Below are 17364 nucleotides of genomic sequence, written 5' to 3'. Positions count from 1 at the left end.
AGCTTTACGATTTTAAGATAAACAGTCTCCTTTACTATTAAAATGCTATGTACCGACAAGGAAGCAGAAAAGGAAAATAGTACTTGAGGACCACATACAATTCATCAACATCTGTTCTTCTCGTCCTAACACTATGACCACAAAGCATTGTTCTGCAGGGTTTGGTGGCATACACCTGTAATCTTTTTTTTTTTTTTTTTTTTTTTGGGTTTTTTGAGACAGGGTTTCTCTGTGGTTTTGGAGCCTGTCCTGGACACCTGTAATCTTAGTACATAGGTGGTCGAGGTAGGAGGATCAATTCCAGGCCAACCTGGGCTATAAGCAAAACCATTGAGAGAGAGAGAGAGAGAGAGAGGGGGGGGGGGGGAATATGAATATGAATGAGAATCTTTCTAAAGCATTATATTTTCTAGAATAAGCAATGACCTAAATCAATAAAACCAAAGCATCAATTTAAAAAGGATAAAGTGGCCCGGTGGTGGTGGCACACACCTTTAATTCCAGCACTCGGGAGGCAGAGGCAGGTGGATCTCTGTGAGTTCGAGGCCAGCCTGGTCTACAAGAGCTAGTTCCAGGACAGGCTCCAAAGCTACAAAGAAACCCTGTCTCGAAAAACCAAAAAAAGAAAAAAAAAAAGATAAAATCCTTTAATGAACAGATTTTTCTCTTGGTATTGTCCACCAATTCTTAATTTTCAGAAAATTTATTTTGATACAGCAAGGAGCTGAGGTCTACTTACACTTACCTGAAGCACATAAAACTGTTTTTAGAAACTAGCATTTAGATATATTTGTACAGATGAAGACCAGTATACTAAAAGATGGAATTGTAGTTAGGAAAACAGACATTAAGCCAGGTGTGGCAGGACAATCATGAATTAAAAATTAGGCTTAGCTATACATTGAGACCATGCCTCACAAAAACAAAAACAAAATCAAAACAAAACAAAAAAACACACACTAAAAAAAATTATTACATTAATTTTATATTAATTTTAAGGATAATTCCCCAAATAATGGTGTAGGTCAGCTTCCAAATTCCTTTACTCATGTTAAAAGCTCAATCTTTGTCTTTTCATGACCAACCTTTACTTTATCTTGTAACAAGCCTTTCATTTCCCCTTCTAGTGTGCTTCCCTTATTCTATCTTCAGTCAAAAGTGTTTTCTTTTTTCTATTATAGGTCTCTTGATTCTGATTTTCCCAACCAATCTCTCTCTCCTCTCTCTCTCTCTACACACACACACACACACACACACACACACTTTGCAGAATTCTCTTTCTGTCCATTCCAAAAAAAAAAAAAAATCAACCTTCACAGTACATCTACGCCTGTTATCTTTTGAGCAGTTTTTGGACACACTACTTCTTTGGAACTGAATGTATCTCTTTGGTAATCCTTTCCCCAGGAAAATCTACCAGTTTATCACTTGAATTCCAAGTACAACATATACCTCTTTTCCTTTTATAATCAGTAACCGTGTAAATGACCCAATGGCTACTCAATTCTCTCTACTTTCTAGCAACTCTCTTTAGTATATTCAACTATCATGCTTTCTCCAGCAGCCACATTTCCTGGAACTTGGCACAGGCCTGCCAAGGACCTAAATTTCCAAAGCTTCTCTCATGAACTCAGCTGCTAAGTTGGAAGTGTAGCTCAGTGATGTGGCAACTGTCTAGTTCTGGGTTCCATACTCAAAACCACAAATAGGAATAAATGTTTTTTAAAATCTCTCTCACACACTACTCCCTTTTCCAACAAACTGCCCCCCCCATATTACTCTTAAGTGGCTACACCCAGTGCTTCACTGACTCTAAATCTTTAGACCAGTACATAGTTTCCCTCAGGTTCCATTTGCTTAGAAAAAAACAAAACAAAACAAAACAAAAAAAAAACCTGCCCAAATCTTTCTCTTGAAGCTTCCCAGATTCTACCTCCCCAGTGCTTCCATTTAACAACCCTAATCCAAGTTTCTCCCCTTCTCAGTCTCTGGATATCAATGGTCACTGTTCCAAATTCAGCCGCCCTTTTCATCATACCCCACCTATTTCGCTAGCTTCTTGGTTCACTCCCTTTAACAGTCTCCTGGCCATGTTTTCTAACTCTCCTTAGGCCTATTCCCCAAGCTCTCCAGTTCACCCCCCTCATTTTCTGATTCCGACTCTCACACTTCTGGGAACTTTTTCTAGAACCTTCCACTCCTTCGTTTTTACCTCAGACATTTTTCTATACCCCTCAGGTGAAAGCCTTCTTTCTCCTGGACAACTTACTTGACCCACCAGTTCCCCTCAACTTTTCTCTCAGTCGTTCCCTATTCCCCTCAACTATGGTAGATTTCACTCTATCTCCAATCTCATCACTTCTGGAGTTGCTGCCCGTCATCTCTTAAATTATCCTTTCATCTTTCTCAACCTTGTCCTTATACCTCTCTCTCTCTCTCTCTCTTCAACGTTATCCGTCCTCCAATGTCTATTCCCTTAGCGCCTCACCTAGTCCCCGAATCTACCTTCTACTCCATCTAAGCATCTCCAGGCCAACGCCAGCATTTCCTCCAAATCACAGCGTCCCTTCCCATGGTACTCGGAACGCCCAGACACCATTCTCCAATGGCCTGGGCCTGGTCTCCTGGGAGAGAGGTACAGGTCACGTACCCCATCCGCATCTTGGCTCCGCTTTGACTGCCCCCGCTGCCGGGCAGAGGAGGGCGAGAGGGTAGGCGGCCGAGGTGCATGCTTTTTTCGAGGGCCGACATCAAGGGAAGACCACACGTCGACAACAGTGTCCGAAGCTCTGTCCCACGATACGTGCAGCACAACCGGTCACAGCTCACTCCTCTAACGACGCCTAGTCGCCTTTGGACAGCACCCAGACACCGGCAGCGCCGCCTACCGCCCACTACATCGGTAAACCCCGCCCCCTCGCCTCGGCGCTTCCACCGGAAGTGCGCAACAGCCTTCGCACAAAGGAAACTGGGTAACGGAGTCTGCGGTTCACTTAGAGTCCTATCAGAGAACACGACATCCCTCACCGGAAAAAGGCGTCCTCCTGAAGGCAATGCATGCTGGACAATGAAGTCCTCAAATTGTGCATCGCTTTACGCTTGCGCAACTGCCGGTGCCCTGGCGCAACCTCGCAAAGGTAGGGAAGCAAAGCATTCTGGGTGTTGTAGTCTACTCGCTGGAAAGCGTATTGGCGCTTTCCCTTGGCACCGCTTTGCGGGAACTGTTGGAGAAAGAGTTGCTTCTTCCTGCGTCCCCGGCTTCCCAGCGGCGCCCGTTGCCGGGGAACGCAGGCGCCGTGGGAAGGCATGGCGGGAGCTAACAGCTTAGGAGCTGGCACCTGCGTTGAGGTGGTCTCGAAGGGCCCGGACTCGGCATGAAACAACGGAAAGGCCAAGGGCCTGGGGGCGGCCGTGGTCGCAAGAAGAGAGGTAACTTTATCTGTCCAAGGTTGAGGAACGCATAAAAGGGCGAAAGGACTTCTGAGACCTACATCCGCACCGGATAAACAAAACAAAAGAGGACGAAACAGAAGAATATTCAGGGAACTAGAAAGTTAAAAGAGGGGATTTTTTTTTTTTTTTTGAAGAATGGGAAGGAAATAGTGCTCGTGGGTTCATAAATGAGTCAAAGTGAGGATTAATAGCTACGGATAGGAGAACAACAAAATAAGAGTGTCTTTTATGGTAATGATAAATTATGTGTGGTAGTAGGATTTGGAGTAGGAGGAAAGGATATACATATATTCTGAACGAAGAACCTGAAATGTTGAAAGGGTAGTATAGGACTTCGTTAAATCAGTAACCCACGCTGACCAGAAGAATAGGGATTGTTAGCCCGAGTGACCGCATTTACTCAGGAATTCAGAGCAGATCATGAAACTGAAAATTAAATATGTGCTACCTTAAACGTGTCACATTGGGTGACCCTGACTTTTGAAATTACAGTTGTCTCCTAGTGGGGATGGTGCTGTTGAGAACAGTGGTGGTACATTAGACATCAGGTTGGGGACTGAACTCAAGCCACAGGCTAGGAAGGAATCTGTGCAAGCTATCTAAAGATCAACAAGGCAATTTTGAGGTCATGCCTTTCCTGCCAGGAATGATGGAGGTTCTGAGAAGAAAGATGTCCGTTGCTGGTGTTCCCTGTGTCAAACCAGTCAAGCGTCAGGTGATGAGAACAAAGTCAAAGTAGAAATACAGTAGAAGTATTGAATGACCTTGATATGACATATGCGTATATATGTAATATGTACATGTATTACATGCATCTATATGCGTAAACTTACCTTTCAACAGATTATCCCTGCAATTTGTGGCGGATCTTTTCTCCACTATACACAGCACAAATTATTTTGTAAAAAAGAACTGTTTTTATTGATTTCTGATCAGATAGATTTCAGTATTTTTTTCTTATGACATATGATCTCTTCCCAAGGAAAATGAGAGATGGAAAGGTGTATACATAAATGGTTTTATTTTTCTGAGACAGGATCTCCCTGTAGACCTCAGGCAGGTTGACATTGTACTTGAGGTCCTCCGCCATAGCCTCTCAAGTATTTTTTTTTTAAAGTCTTCTCTAAATCTTTCAGAATAGGTGCTGACTGAAAGGAAAACCAGGGTTGTATTTATTTGTTTATTCACATTTTGATTCATCATCTCTTTGAAATCTTAGTAAAATTCAAAGTTAATAAAAGTTATGAGCCCAGAACTAAGAAATAGTAGCAAATCTAAAGATAAAATCTCTGTCCTTAATTGTATGATCTTGACAGCAAAGACAATTTAAGATGGTCTTTGCTGAAATTCTAAGTTGTGTTGATACACACTAAATTGTGTGTCAGGGGAACTACTGTTTCATGTTCAATGACTGTTTTAAAATAAGAATGAGATACTATATCTTAACTGTGAAATTGCCAAGTATTTAACAAAACTTCCAACTACTGAGATTTAAAAACTCTGTCCACTTGAATAATCATGTTAGTGTTTTTCAAATAGTACCTTTCAATTAAAGCAAAGTTTGGATTGACAGCCTTACTTGGACTGTTCCTTACTTAAACAAACACGAATGCAGCCTAAGTCCTCTTAAGGTGTCCAGCTCGTATAGGTGACCAGGTAGGCTGTTTTTTAGTGACTTCTCAGTATTAGAACAGGTAGGAAAAGCCTTCTCTGTAGACACTAAGTAGTTTTACTTTTTGTTTGAAGATCCTATTACGATGTGGTGATATACCCCAGCTCTCAGGATTCAGAGGTAGGTGGATCTCTGTGAGCTTGAGGCCAGCCTGATCTATAATAAGTTATAGACAAGCTAGGACTGTAGTGGTATTTTACTTATGTTTTAATAAATAAAGCTTGCCTAAAGATCAAAAGGGCAAAGCTAAGTCACTAGAGGTCAGTCAGGCCATGGTGGCACACACCTTTAATTCCAATATTTGGGAGACAGAGGCAGACAGATCTCTGTAAATTCAAGGCCATCCTGGGCTATACAAAATACACATCCAGGTGGTAGTGGCCTACACCTTTAATCCCAGTACTAGGGAGTCACACAACCTTAATCCCAGCACTAGAGGGAATATAAAATGAAAGGAGAGAGAGGGGCTTAGTTGGTTTCGCCCAGCCTTGATAGGGTTAAGACTTCTCTAGTGACTGCCTTGCTTTTCTGGTTGTTGGGTTGAACCCCAATATTCATCTCTGGGTTTTTCATATTCATGCTACACAGGACTATCTAATGAGATCCTGTCTCAAAAGAAAACAAAAGAAAAAAAAACCAACCCATTTTCCACAGTTAGTCTAGATTTTAACTCAGTTTTGTTGTGTTCTTCCATAGGTTTGAGTGACATCTCACCATCAACAAGCCTACCACCTCTGGTTGAAGGGCAGTTGCGCTGCTTTCTCAAGCTTACTATTAATAAAGTCGTATGGAAGATTGCGAAGCCTCCCACTTCTGTACTTGTCCGAGTAAGATGGTGGGGAGAAACGTCAGACGGAACCCTCTTTTGTCCCAGGGATGCATTGCAGACTGAACCAAAAGTTGTGAGAACAACTACCCGTTATGCTATCCGTTGTGGTCCAAAGCAGTTCACCTCATATCTAACAGGTATGCTTGTGTTTTGTCTTAACTGCAAACCTGGTATGAAACCTGCTTACTGTCAGCAGTCTATTATTTCAGCAAAGACTATCTTTAAAGTGTCTTACCTGCCACGATCATACAGTCAGGGACAGAGACTAATATCTTTAGATCTTGCCACTACTTTTTAGTGCTGTGTTCATAATACTAACTTTGAAACTTATCAGATTTCAGAAAGATGATAAATCTAAATGAAAATGATATTTATTAAATCCTCAAATGAAAAGGGTTAGCAGGTCAGTAAGAAAAAAAGGGTGTCCTTTAATACAGGAATCAGCAGTCATGCACTTATTTGTACATCCTGTTAGATAGCTATATTTCATCTGAAAAGTTCGTGTTAGGAACTGTAGGAGTTGAGGAAAGTGCCTTCACATTTCAGGCCCTATTTGCTATGAAGTGAGATCAGACAGCTACCCCTTGACTGTCTGGGTGTTTTCATGAAGAAGCAGCCTGGTTGAGTTGAAAGGACACAGATTTGAAGTCCAGACAGTTAAGTTTGAACTTTAGATTCAGACTTGGGATTGTTGTGTAATGCTAGGAGGTTTTTGTTTGAGTTTGGTTTGTTTGTTTGTTTGTTTGTTTTTCAAGATAAGATTTCTCTGTTTAGCCCTGGCTGAACTGGAACTCACTCTGTAGACCAGGCTGGCCTTCAACCCAGAGACCCTCTCCCTTTGCCTCCTGAGTGCTGGAATTGAAGGTGTGAACCTCTACAGTCAGGCTAGGTTCTCAAGAACATAGAGTCTCAGTTTTCTGTTGCGAGGAGAATAATATGTTCCTATTAGGAATTATCATGGAACTTAATTGAAAAAGTAAAGTGACCAGTCCAGTACTACATTGTAGGTTTAAGGTCTACACAGATATTTTCTGAGGAACTGGGGGACAAAGTTTTAAACTATTGTACCTACCAAGAGCTGACACAAAGCATTAATGAGTGATGCTAAGCAGTATGTGAGTAAATATGCAATTACTCACGCATAGAAAATTGTGACTACTCTAGGTCGCCATTAACGGACAATTGTGTAAATTACTAGGAAACCAGAATCCTACTTCTGCTTTTTACTTTCTACTTTATATTGAACAAACCTTTTCATCTTTCTGGACTTTAATTTTCCTATCAATAATTTGAAGGAGCCTAACACAAAATAATATGTTCATGCCCAAATTTCATTTTCTAGTTAGAAAAGAAATGGGAAAGGCAGTGTTTGAATAGGACACCAATGGGGGTGAACCTTGTAAGAGAAGAGCCAGCTGTCAACATAACCATGATATGTTCTCTAGAAAGTAGATAGCCAAGTTGGGACGGTGAAATGGCTCAAAGACAATTGCCACAGAGCCTGACCACCAGAATTTGGACCGAAGGTTCCACATGGTAGAGGAAGAAAGCTGAGTCCTGCAAGTGGTCCTCTGACTGCTACTTGTGCACCATGATAGTGTACCCTTCAACAAATAAACAAATGAAATAGACAGAAAGAAAATGAGAAACCAAGAGGTCTATAATTCCTTCATATCAATGTCTACTATAACTGAAAACTTGGGGAAAGTATGACTATTTCTGAATTCTTTTCTGTACCCCTTTCTCTCTTCTGTATCCCTTTTTTGCATACCACACTTAAGATGCAAAAGGTAAGCTAATGAGTAGTTTATAGATTGGCACAAAACAAAGAGTCCAGGGTAAATAGAAATAGCAAACCAGTGAGTTCAGATAAAACAAAAACACAGGGAGCGATAGCATGTTTGGTAGTTTATGAAATACTTTCAAGTCTGTCATCTTATAAAAGCAATCCTATGGTGTAGTGAGGTGATCACTTATTCATTCCCTTAATTTCTTTTATCTTACTCAGAAAAGATGTTGGTATTGTTGCTAAACATTATAGCCTTTTTGTTGAAGGAAAGTGAAAATACAGTTGAAGGATTAAGTTGAAGCCTCTGGGGTGGCCTAGAATGCATGCCCTGAGGCCCTGCCCATTTGCTGTGGGTAGTAGGCTTATTTTCTAGATGGTGGGTTTGACATTCAAAGAATTAAAAGTGATTAACCCAAGATCACCTCAACTCTAGCCCTAATTTTAGGAAGACTATTAGCTCCAGGCTCACTAATATTTCTACTCTTTTATGCAAAGTAGAGAGCTTGGAGTTGGAGAAGTAGCTTAGAGTACTGTCTACTATTCCAGAAGACCTGGCTTCGGTTCCCAGCACTCACATGGCAGCTGTCAACTGGTTGTACCACCAGTTCCAATGAGTCCAAGGCCTTCTGGCCTCCAAAGGAGACCAGGCACAAAAGTGGTACATAGGCATACATGTGGGCAAACTCCCATACACATACATTTTTTTAAGCATAGAAGACTTGATAACACCTCATTGCTTCTTTTATGTCTTTTTTCCTTTACTCTTTACTCTTTTGCCAGAAGTAGTATCCATAAATATTCCAAAACACACTTCAGTGACCCTCGACCATCCCGTTGTCACCCTGTGGTAATCGGAGAAGACTCAGTTGGAATGAGTGCCAGTGGGAATGTGAATAATACTGAATGATAGTACAGCAAAAATGAAGGAAGGATAAAGATCATAAATTTGTTAAGACTGAAACGTTTTCTTCTTTGGGCAACATATAGTAAGGTAACATGGTAGACTCAACTTTAGAATTGGATAGAACTAAGTTTTAGCCCATTTTGATGACTTTAAAACTTACTGAACCTAGGGATGTTACATGGCCTCTCTGATCTTGTTTAACCCCCAACCTAGAGTTAGAACACCTATATCGGAGAATTGTAAAGGAGGGACAAGGGCCAGGAATTTAGCTTAGTGGTAGAGTGCTTGGCACAAAGCTTTGGGTTTGGTTCTTTGCTCTGGAAAAATAAAGCCCAATGAAGTGATGCATTGTGTAAAGACACCTGCCACCAAGTCTGATGACCTGAGTTTTATCCCCAGGCTCCACATGGTGGGAGGAGAGAACCCATTTCTGCAAGTTGTCCTGTGACCTCCACCTATGTGCTGTGATATGCTTCATACACAACACAAACATAAGTGAAAATGTAATTTTAAAAAATGATTATAAAGAGACTAATGAGGCTTGTAAGAATCTAGCTGTTAGTAAGTAACCAAAGATGTTGATCCATTTCTTTTTCCACATATGTATATCATTGGCAGCCTACAGAGTACTTTAGATCAGTTTATGTAATTTTTTGAGATAAGCACCAGCAAAAGGGTTATGGTCTGTTAAGTAATTTGTTTAAAGTCATATAGTCACTCAGTTCAGTAGCTGCTGTGTGGGAAGACACTGTCCTGTGTAATCTATATGCAGTATCCTCAGTTCCCCCACACAGATGTTAAGATGCCTATTTTATGGATGGTTCTACCAAAACAGCTTCTGACTATTAAAGCAAAGAAAAACCCACATGGACCTTCTCATTATAAGTCCTACATGGTTTCCATTTAAGTATTGAACAAGTAGTAATAATGAACCATTACTTAGCTTTGATAAGAAAATACTCAGAGTTTGTACTGTCCTGACATGATATTAATTCCATTTGTGTGCATTTTATTCTCTTTCCATGATTTAAGATCCTAAAAGAATGAGAGATAAATTGTAGAATGTAGTTAAGGTGTCTATTTCTGTTTATCTTGGTTTCAAGTGTTTTGGGTACCTCAATATTCTAAAACAAGCAATGAGATTCTGGGAGGTCAAGACAGACCCCTATAGTCATGCAGAGTAGCCCTTTCTCTTAAGTCAATACTGAAAGAATGAGAATGAAGTTACTAAGAGCTGTTGCATTTATATTTCAAGTATTTTCAGACTAATGCTTGAGTTCTTGGCAAATAAATTTACTAGTACTTTTTGTGTGTGTGTGTGTGTAGACCTGGCTGGCTTCCAGCTCATAGAAATCAATCACTCTGTCTCTATCCCTATAGTGCTGAGATTGAAGGTTTATGTACCTGGCTGAATACATTTACTGGTACTTTTAAAGATGTGTGTGTGTGTGTGTGTGTGTATGAGAGAGAGAGAGAGAGAGAGAGAGAGACTAGCTGGCAAACTCCTGGTATCTACCTGTCTCTACTTTGTGCTGGAATTGCAAGTACATACCACCTTGTATGACATTTTTATATGGATTCTGGGAATTGGACCCAGATCCTTGTGCTTATAAGCTAAATATTCAGTATAACCCCCTGTACTATACAGCACTTGTCATTCCTCTCTAAAACTTCTGTTGGTGTTGGGCTTGCTTCTCCTTCCTCATAAGGTATAGTAAGGAAGTGCCTGACTTACTTCAAATTTTAAGTTTTTTATTATATACCCTTTGACCTATTTCCAAAACCAAAATAATGGAAACTATCTGAATATGTTATAATTGTTTCTGATTAGATATGGCTGTGCTGGTGTTGGAAGTCATCACCAAACTTGATCATCTTCCGGTTGGCAGAGTTCAAATCAGTGGACTTGCCCAGCTGTCTCCAACCCATCAAATCAATGGATTTTTTACCATTGTTTCACCAGTATCTAAGAAACTTGGAGAACTTCAGGTAAAAATGTTCTAATTCTTTACTGCTGTCTTATCACTTTTCTCGTTATTGTGACCAGATACCTGATATGAAGCAACTTAAGGCTTTATTTTGATTCCTGATTGAAGGTACAGTTACTTGTAGGGAAGACATGGCAGCAGGAGCTTGAGGCTGCTTGCTCACATCGAGGATTAGGAAGCAAAGATAGGACAGGAGCCTGTGAACCTCAAGCCCCACCCCATGCTTCACTTCTGTTAGTGAGGCCCCACTCCTATAGGTTCCTCAACTCTCCAAAACAGCCTCACGCGCTGGGGACCAAGTGTTCAAACACTGTTTGACCGACCAGTAACAACTGCAAAGAATAAAATCTGGGGGCAGGAATCAAGTCTTCTAGAATGAGTCCCATGTCTCATGAAGAGTACTTCCTTGTCCTTGCTCATTCTGCACTTGACTTGCTTCCTTTTTCTAAACCCAGCACCAGGAAACTTTCACACTCCAGTTGCGCTCTCCTTCTCTGCACTGTACTGAATTCATAGGATTAATTATGTCTTTGTTGATCTAGTGCAGTAACCAGAATTGTTTATTGGTAGGATCCCCATTTAGAGTCTAGACTCCCTAAAGTATGAGACTCTATTTTCTTCCTTTGTTTTCTGCCAGTTCCTAATATAGTGCCCAGAAGCCTTTGTTTCAGTCGTGTAGGTGCTATCTTTAATATTGTCACTCATTGATCCAATTTGTATTTTTTATGTGTATATTTTTTTTGAGCTATACATTTTTCTGTGCTCCCCTCCCTTCCTCCTCCTCTTCTACCTTTTCCCGCCAATTTGTATTTCTGATGCACTTTTATGTACCACGAATGCAGAAATAAGACACAGCTCTCTCATGCAGTTTTTTAGAACACAGTATGATATACAATACTGTAGGTATGAGAGGGTTCTGTGAAGACCATAGATTCCTTTTCTGAGGAGACTCTGGGAGAGCTTCAGAATGATCACTTAACATTCACACTTCACAAATTCAAGTGATAAATGAATTCTTTCAGGAGCCCTATGCTTCTTCCTGTAAGCGGTAAGATGACCTGTGAAGACGGTTCTCTATTCTCTTGACTCAGAAAGCCCTAAAAAAAAATAAAAGAAGCAAATCATGATGTTCAAATCTTCATGTTTCCTTGATGGCCCAGGCCATCAAGAGTGGATGTGTTTAAAAAGCCACCACGTATCTGGAAAGTATCACTTTAAAGAAGCCATGTGTGTTGTTCCCACATTATAATGGTGGAGTCCCTAGGTGCAGCCAGGCCAAACAGTGGGGCTGGACAAGTAGAGTGCTGAAATTTTACTACACGTGCTTAAGAATAGATAGAGTGATGCTGAACTTACGAGTTGGGTGTAGATTCTCATCGTTAAACAAAGTGGACAAAGTTCCTAGGTGTGCCATTGAACTTACAGAGCTCAGGCTGGATTAACCTGCCCATGAACCTGCCACAGTGAGGTGACCCTTACTGAAAAGGAGCAAACTGTTCCAAAGCCAGAAAGGGAGGCTACATAGGACAAAAGATATCCCAGAAGAAACTGAAGAAACTAAAATTTACAGTATGGGAATAAATTTAGCATTAAATAAATACAACTAAAAATTTTAAAAAGTCCGTTGGTTTTACACCTTGCCAAATTTGCCCTAAAGCTAATACAAAAAATTAAATAAATAGGAAAAGAAACCAAGAAAAAGTAGGGAAAGAACACTAACATTACCAGATACAAGAATGCACCACAGAAGCGTACGCCATATGTCATGCAACAGAATATCAACTCCAAAAACCCCGCAACTAAGGGGAAGAGCTCAAGGATTTGTCAATGGATTTGCGTCATTTTTATTCAGAAAGCAGTGCTGCCTTCCGTTGATGTCTGTATGGCGAAGTGAGGCTAAACTCATGTGTTTCTGCTGCTGTAGGATTTGCATCAGGCCTGCAAAATGCTAAACTTATGTTTCAAAAGCTATTAAGGTACTCTCCTGTGGGTGCGCATTCTGCTCTCTCAGCCTTCAGCAGCACTCAGCTTTGTATACCTCAGTCTTACAGAAATACTCCAAAGAGAGAGAAAGTTCTGCATCCTTGGGGCTAGTTATGGCAGTGTCTTCCCAGTACTAGAGAAATGAAGACAGGTTGTTCAACAGAATTAATTGTAGTTTGATCATGACAAAAGCGAATTTAGATGGTACTACATGTATACATATGATTGATGCGTAGGGAAAAATCAGATGGTACTACATGTATGCATGATTGATGCCTAGGGAAAATCAGATGGTACTAATGTATGCATATGATGGATGCCTAGGGAAAATCAGATGGTACTACTACATGCATGCATGTGATTGATGCCTAGGGAAAAATCAGATGGTACTACTACATACATGCATATGATTGATGCCTAGGAAAAAATCAGATAGTACTACATGTATGCATACAATTGATGCCTAGGGAAAAATCAGATGGTACTACATGCATGCATGTGATGGATGCCTAGGGAAAATCAGATGGTACTACATGTATGCATGTGATTGATACCTAGGGAAAAATAAGGAATGATAATAGCAGTTGGAATATAGGATTCTATGTAGCCTTTTGTGGTGGTGGTTTTATTTTTATGATCAAGATATAATTTGAAAATATGAAATCTACCCTTTTAAAGTATGTAGTTCAGCTTTTGTTTTGTTTTGTTTGTTTTCTAAGTATAGTCACCAGATTATACAAGCTTTACTACTTTCTAATTTCAGGACATTTCTTTCATTCCAAAACTCAGCACTGTGCTCATTATCAGCCCTCTTCCACGATCCCGGACATCCCCACCCCTGGCATATCAGGCTACTTTCTGTCCTTTTATTTCCTATCCCTGCCATTTCAAATATAGTGTGAGCTTTTTTGAAACTGTCTTCTTTCACTTAGCATAATGTTTTTAAGATTTAAATATATTGTAGCATATATTCCTTTTTGTGGGTGAAATATTTGATTGTATACATAGACATCATTTTGTTTATGATTTTTGATTCATGGGCATTGGATTTCTTAGCTTCTGTGCGCAACTTGAAGTTTTTTGTTAAAATGGGCTTTCAGTTCCCTTGGGCACATACGTGGGAGTAGAGTTGGTGGGTGATATGGCACTTCGTTTAACTTTTTGAGGAACTACTAAAGTTTTCCAAAATAGCTGTACTATTTTTTGACCATATTTAAATGTAATTTATGTAATAAGATTTTCAAACGTAAAGGTCATTGGATTTGAATTGTGTTTTAATAGAAAATTGAGACAGAAGTTAGACGCTGAAGATAAGAAGTTTGGTAATAAGGAGCAGCAGTGAGGCAGAAGCAGCAATTAGAATTTCCTTTTCTCCAGGACTGGGAATGTGGCTCAGTGGTTAACAGTGCTTGCTGTTTTCCAGAGGACCAGAATTCGGTTTCCAGCACCCATGTTGGGCAGCTCATAACTGTCTATAAGTATAGCTCCAGAGAGTACAACACCTCTGACATCTACAGGCACTTGCATTCACAATCACATAACTACACACACACACACACACACACACACACACACGTTTAAATAAAACAAATCTTTATAACAAAGAGATACATTTTAAAAAAGTATTTTTAAAAAATTTCTTTTTTCCAGATAAGCGACTGTGAAGGAAGGGTGTGTAGCAGGATATAATGGAGAATATACAGCTGGGGAGATTACTCATTAAAGTGCTTGCTGTCCTTACACATCTAAATAGTGTTTACTGCACACAGATCCAGCTGCATTTGGTGGGAGTCCTTTTCAAAATTTTGCCATCCTCAGTAGGATTTATTCCATTTTCATCATGCATTTTTTTCTACAGAATGGCTGTAGTTTGTTTGATAATCCTATTGACATAATGGTTTGATATCACATTTTGTCCATATATTATCCACTATTATTTTAAATTTCTCAAGTCTCTTTTTCTTCTTTCATGGACACAGAAAATTATTCCACTTTCTTTGCATACACACATTTATATATGGCATAAAAATAGACTCAGGGCTGTTTTGAAAGAGGAAGGGGTCTAGTAGGAGAAGGAAGGGGAACAGGAGTCTGTGGGGGATATTGTCATAAGGCACATAATATATTTGAATTCAAGTGTTATTATCAGGGCTATGGGAAGAGCTCAGTGGGCAAAGTGCATGCTGTGCAAGTGTGAGGACCTGCGTTCAGTTCCAAAGAACCCATGTAAAGCTGGGCTTGGTAGTGCATGTCTACAGTCAGTGTTCCTAAAGCAAGGTGGGAGGCAGAGACATAAGAATTCCAGAAGTTCATGGTCCAGCTAGCCTGTCTGCACACTGGTGAACAAGAGACTCTCCAAAACAAAGTGGAAAGACCAGAACTCAAGATTGTCCTCTGACTTCAATGCAGCACCACACCACGCACACCCATGCCTCTCTTACACACAAACACACAAGGCACACAGAGATGATTTAAAATGTCATTATGAAAACCATCACTGTGTACAATGAGTATGTGAAAAAGAAACATAACACTTTCATCATGTCTCTACTGTAAGAAAGAGAGCAGATTTCGGAACCGACAGACATTAACAGAATGCCACAAGTAACCCTACATGTTCAAATTTGACAACCTAGATGAAATGGCCTGATTCTTCTCAAACTGAACTACAAGAATTCCCTGAAGAAGAAGAAATACTCTGAATAGATCTGGTACTATTTGAAAAAATTGAATTTGCAATTTTAGACCTGCCAAAAAAGAAAGCTCTAGGCCTAGATCACTTTATCAGCAAATTCTTCCAAACATTTAAGGAAGAAAAAAAAAAATACCACCAATCTTATTGTCTCTTTCAGAAAAATTGAAAAGGAGAAAACATTATTCTGAGGCATGTAACACTTTGATACCTAAGCTAGAGAGGGAAAATACAGGAAAACTGCAGAACTGTATCCCTCATGAACCTAGACCTCAAAATTCCCAAGAAAATACCAGCAAACTGGGGCCAGCACTGTACAGGAAGAATAATCCTGTCCCCAAGAGTTTTCCCCAGGAATGCAAAGCTGCTTCAGTATTTATTAAGGAGCCAGTGTGGAAAGACATCAGTCATGGTGTGCCAACCAGTAAAACGCACTTGAGGACCTCCACAGTGGAAGACTCTCCAGAGCTTCTACACTAGATGATGGCATACTGTCATGAGCAGATGGTAGGGGTTGGCAGTAAGGAGGGCGTAACTACAGAAGAATAAGGCAATTATTTGGATGATGGACATGTTCCCTTTCTTGACTATGGCGGCTGTGTGTGTATGTGTGTGTGTGTGTTTAATCATGAAATTACAACTAGAAAATTGTCATTTTACTATAAGCAAATTAAAAAAAAATCAAGCAAACTAATAGCCCCAGGTATAGCAACTGGATGTATATTCCTGACCAAGTCACTGGTCTAATCTAGTTCATTTTTTGCCACATTAGAATGGGGACTCAGCTTTCGTGGATTTTCTTATTTTTCAAGAGAAGCCAGAGATACAAATTTGTATAAGAAATATAATTTTAAAGCATTGATTAATCATTGTTTAAATGCTGTGTGGCCTAGCATAAGTCTGGAAATTATACGTTAGATGCCACAGATATAAGTAGAAAGCTGTAGGCAACTTAGTACCAGAGAGACCCTGAGTCATTGCTAGAAGGCAGATGAGCATCCTTAGCATTGCTCTGTTATACATGGGAGACGCATATGGTATATTTATGGCATATGTGGATGGTGTGGGCTTCAGGAGATGGTGGTATATTTAGATGGCAGAATGTGATCTGGAGATAGAACAACAATAGCAACAAATACTGTTAGTTCCCTTATCCTGACAAATGAAAATTGTTTTCATTGGATAAAACTTTGGGTACATGAAGACATTTTAAGGGAGAAATCTCCAGCTTAAAAAGTAAAATAGTTTGTATAACATAGAAAAATCTGGTTGGGAATATAGCGTGTGCTTAACATGCATGAGGCCTATATTCAGCTCCCAGCATGGGAGACAGGCAGGCAGGCAGGCAGGCAGACAGACTCATTAATGGCACTGACGGAGAAGTGAGCAGAGAGAGAACATAATTGGGGAGGGGCAGAGTGGAAGTCTAGATGGATACAGTACTGTATTAAGAACACTGAGAGGCAGAGGGCTTAGGAGTCAAGCCCAGAGGTAACCAGTTGATTGGTTAATGTGTTTTATGTGTCCAAATTTAGATGTTTTTCCTTAGTCTGCAATGTTTTATTTACCTCAGCCCCACTTAGCTTCATCTGACTTCATGCCTAGTATTTTCTGCCTAATCATTTGTGTCCCACTTCTGGAAAGTCGTCCCTGCACTCCTTCATCTCCTCTTGTCTGAGCTTGGTTCTCTCCCTGGGTTCCCTGTAAGGTCTGTGATCTTCTGGAACAGAGTCTGTTTTAGTCATTGCTCTGCCCCAGCAGTTAGCATAGAGCTGGTATCAACAGATGAATTAGGCTAGCCCTAAGTTTGAGGCAGAAAATGCAAGGTTTTTCTCTGAGCTTTCTCCACTATTGAAAGTCTCAGCAGGCTTCTAAGTTGGACTTTACTAGTTCAACTCTGCTTAGGGAAAAGCAAGCTTCACTGGCGATTCAGCAAGTCCAAACTAAGGGCGGGGCACTTTTATTCCAGTGCTTTCTCTGCTTCTGAAATGCAGTGGCCATCTTTGGTAAGTGACAACTGGGGCAGTCCAGATTGTAGGAGACACTGTTACAGT

At 40.2% G+C, this 17364-nt stretch overlaps 2 protein-coding genes across 3 annotated transcripts in view; one reads left to right on the top strand and one right to left on the bottom strand.

Annotated features, from left to right (window-relative positions):
• The window catches only part of LOC121453287 (protein phosphatase methylesterase 1), a 42439-nt gene extending 39528 nt beyond the window's left edge, over nucleotides 1-2911 (bottom strand). Inside the window, exon 1 of the mRNA XM_041659940.1 lies at nucleotides 2651-2911. Coding sequence (XP_041515874.1) covers nucleotides 2651-2751 — 101 coding nt within the window. The 5' untranslated portion in view covers nucleotides 2752-2911. The remainder of the gene's footprint in view (nucleotides 1-2650) is intronic.
• Nucleotides 2912-3201: 290 nt separating this feature from the next.
• The window catches only part of LOC121446295 (C2 domain-containing protein 3-like), a 98508-nt gene continuing 84345 nt past the window's right edge, over nucleotides 3202-17364 (top strand). For both annotated transcript variants that reach the window (XM_041648829.1, XM_041648836.1), the window contains exons 1-3: nucleotides 3202-3429; nucleotides 5822-6091; nucleotides 10479-10636. In XM_041648829.1, coding sequence (XP_041504763.1) covers nucleotides 3375-3429; nucleotides 5822-6091; nucleotides 10479-10636 — 483 coding nt within the window. In that variant the 5' untranslated portion in view covers nucleotides 3202-3374. The remainder of the gene's footprint in view (nucleotides 3430-5821; nucleotides 6092-10478; nucleotides 10637-17364) is intronic.

The sequence above is a fragment of the Microtus oregoni genome, unplaced genomic scaffold (assembly GCF_018167655.1).
Source record: "Microtus oregoni isolate MIOR12 unplaced genomic scaffold, Mior012 000000F_ref0000247, whole genome shotgun sequence".
In the NCBI taxonomy this organism is placed as follows: domain Eukaryota; kingdom Metazoa; phylum Chordata; class Mammalia; order Rodentia; family Cricetidae; genus Microtus; species Microtus oregoni.
The sequence above is the reverse complement of the archived record's forward strand: the minus strand, read 5'-3'. Positions and strand labels throughout refer to the sequence as shown.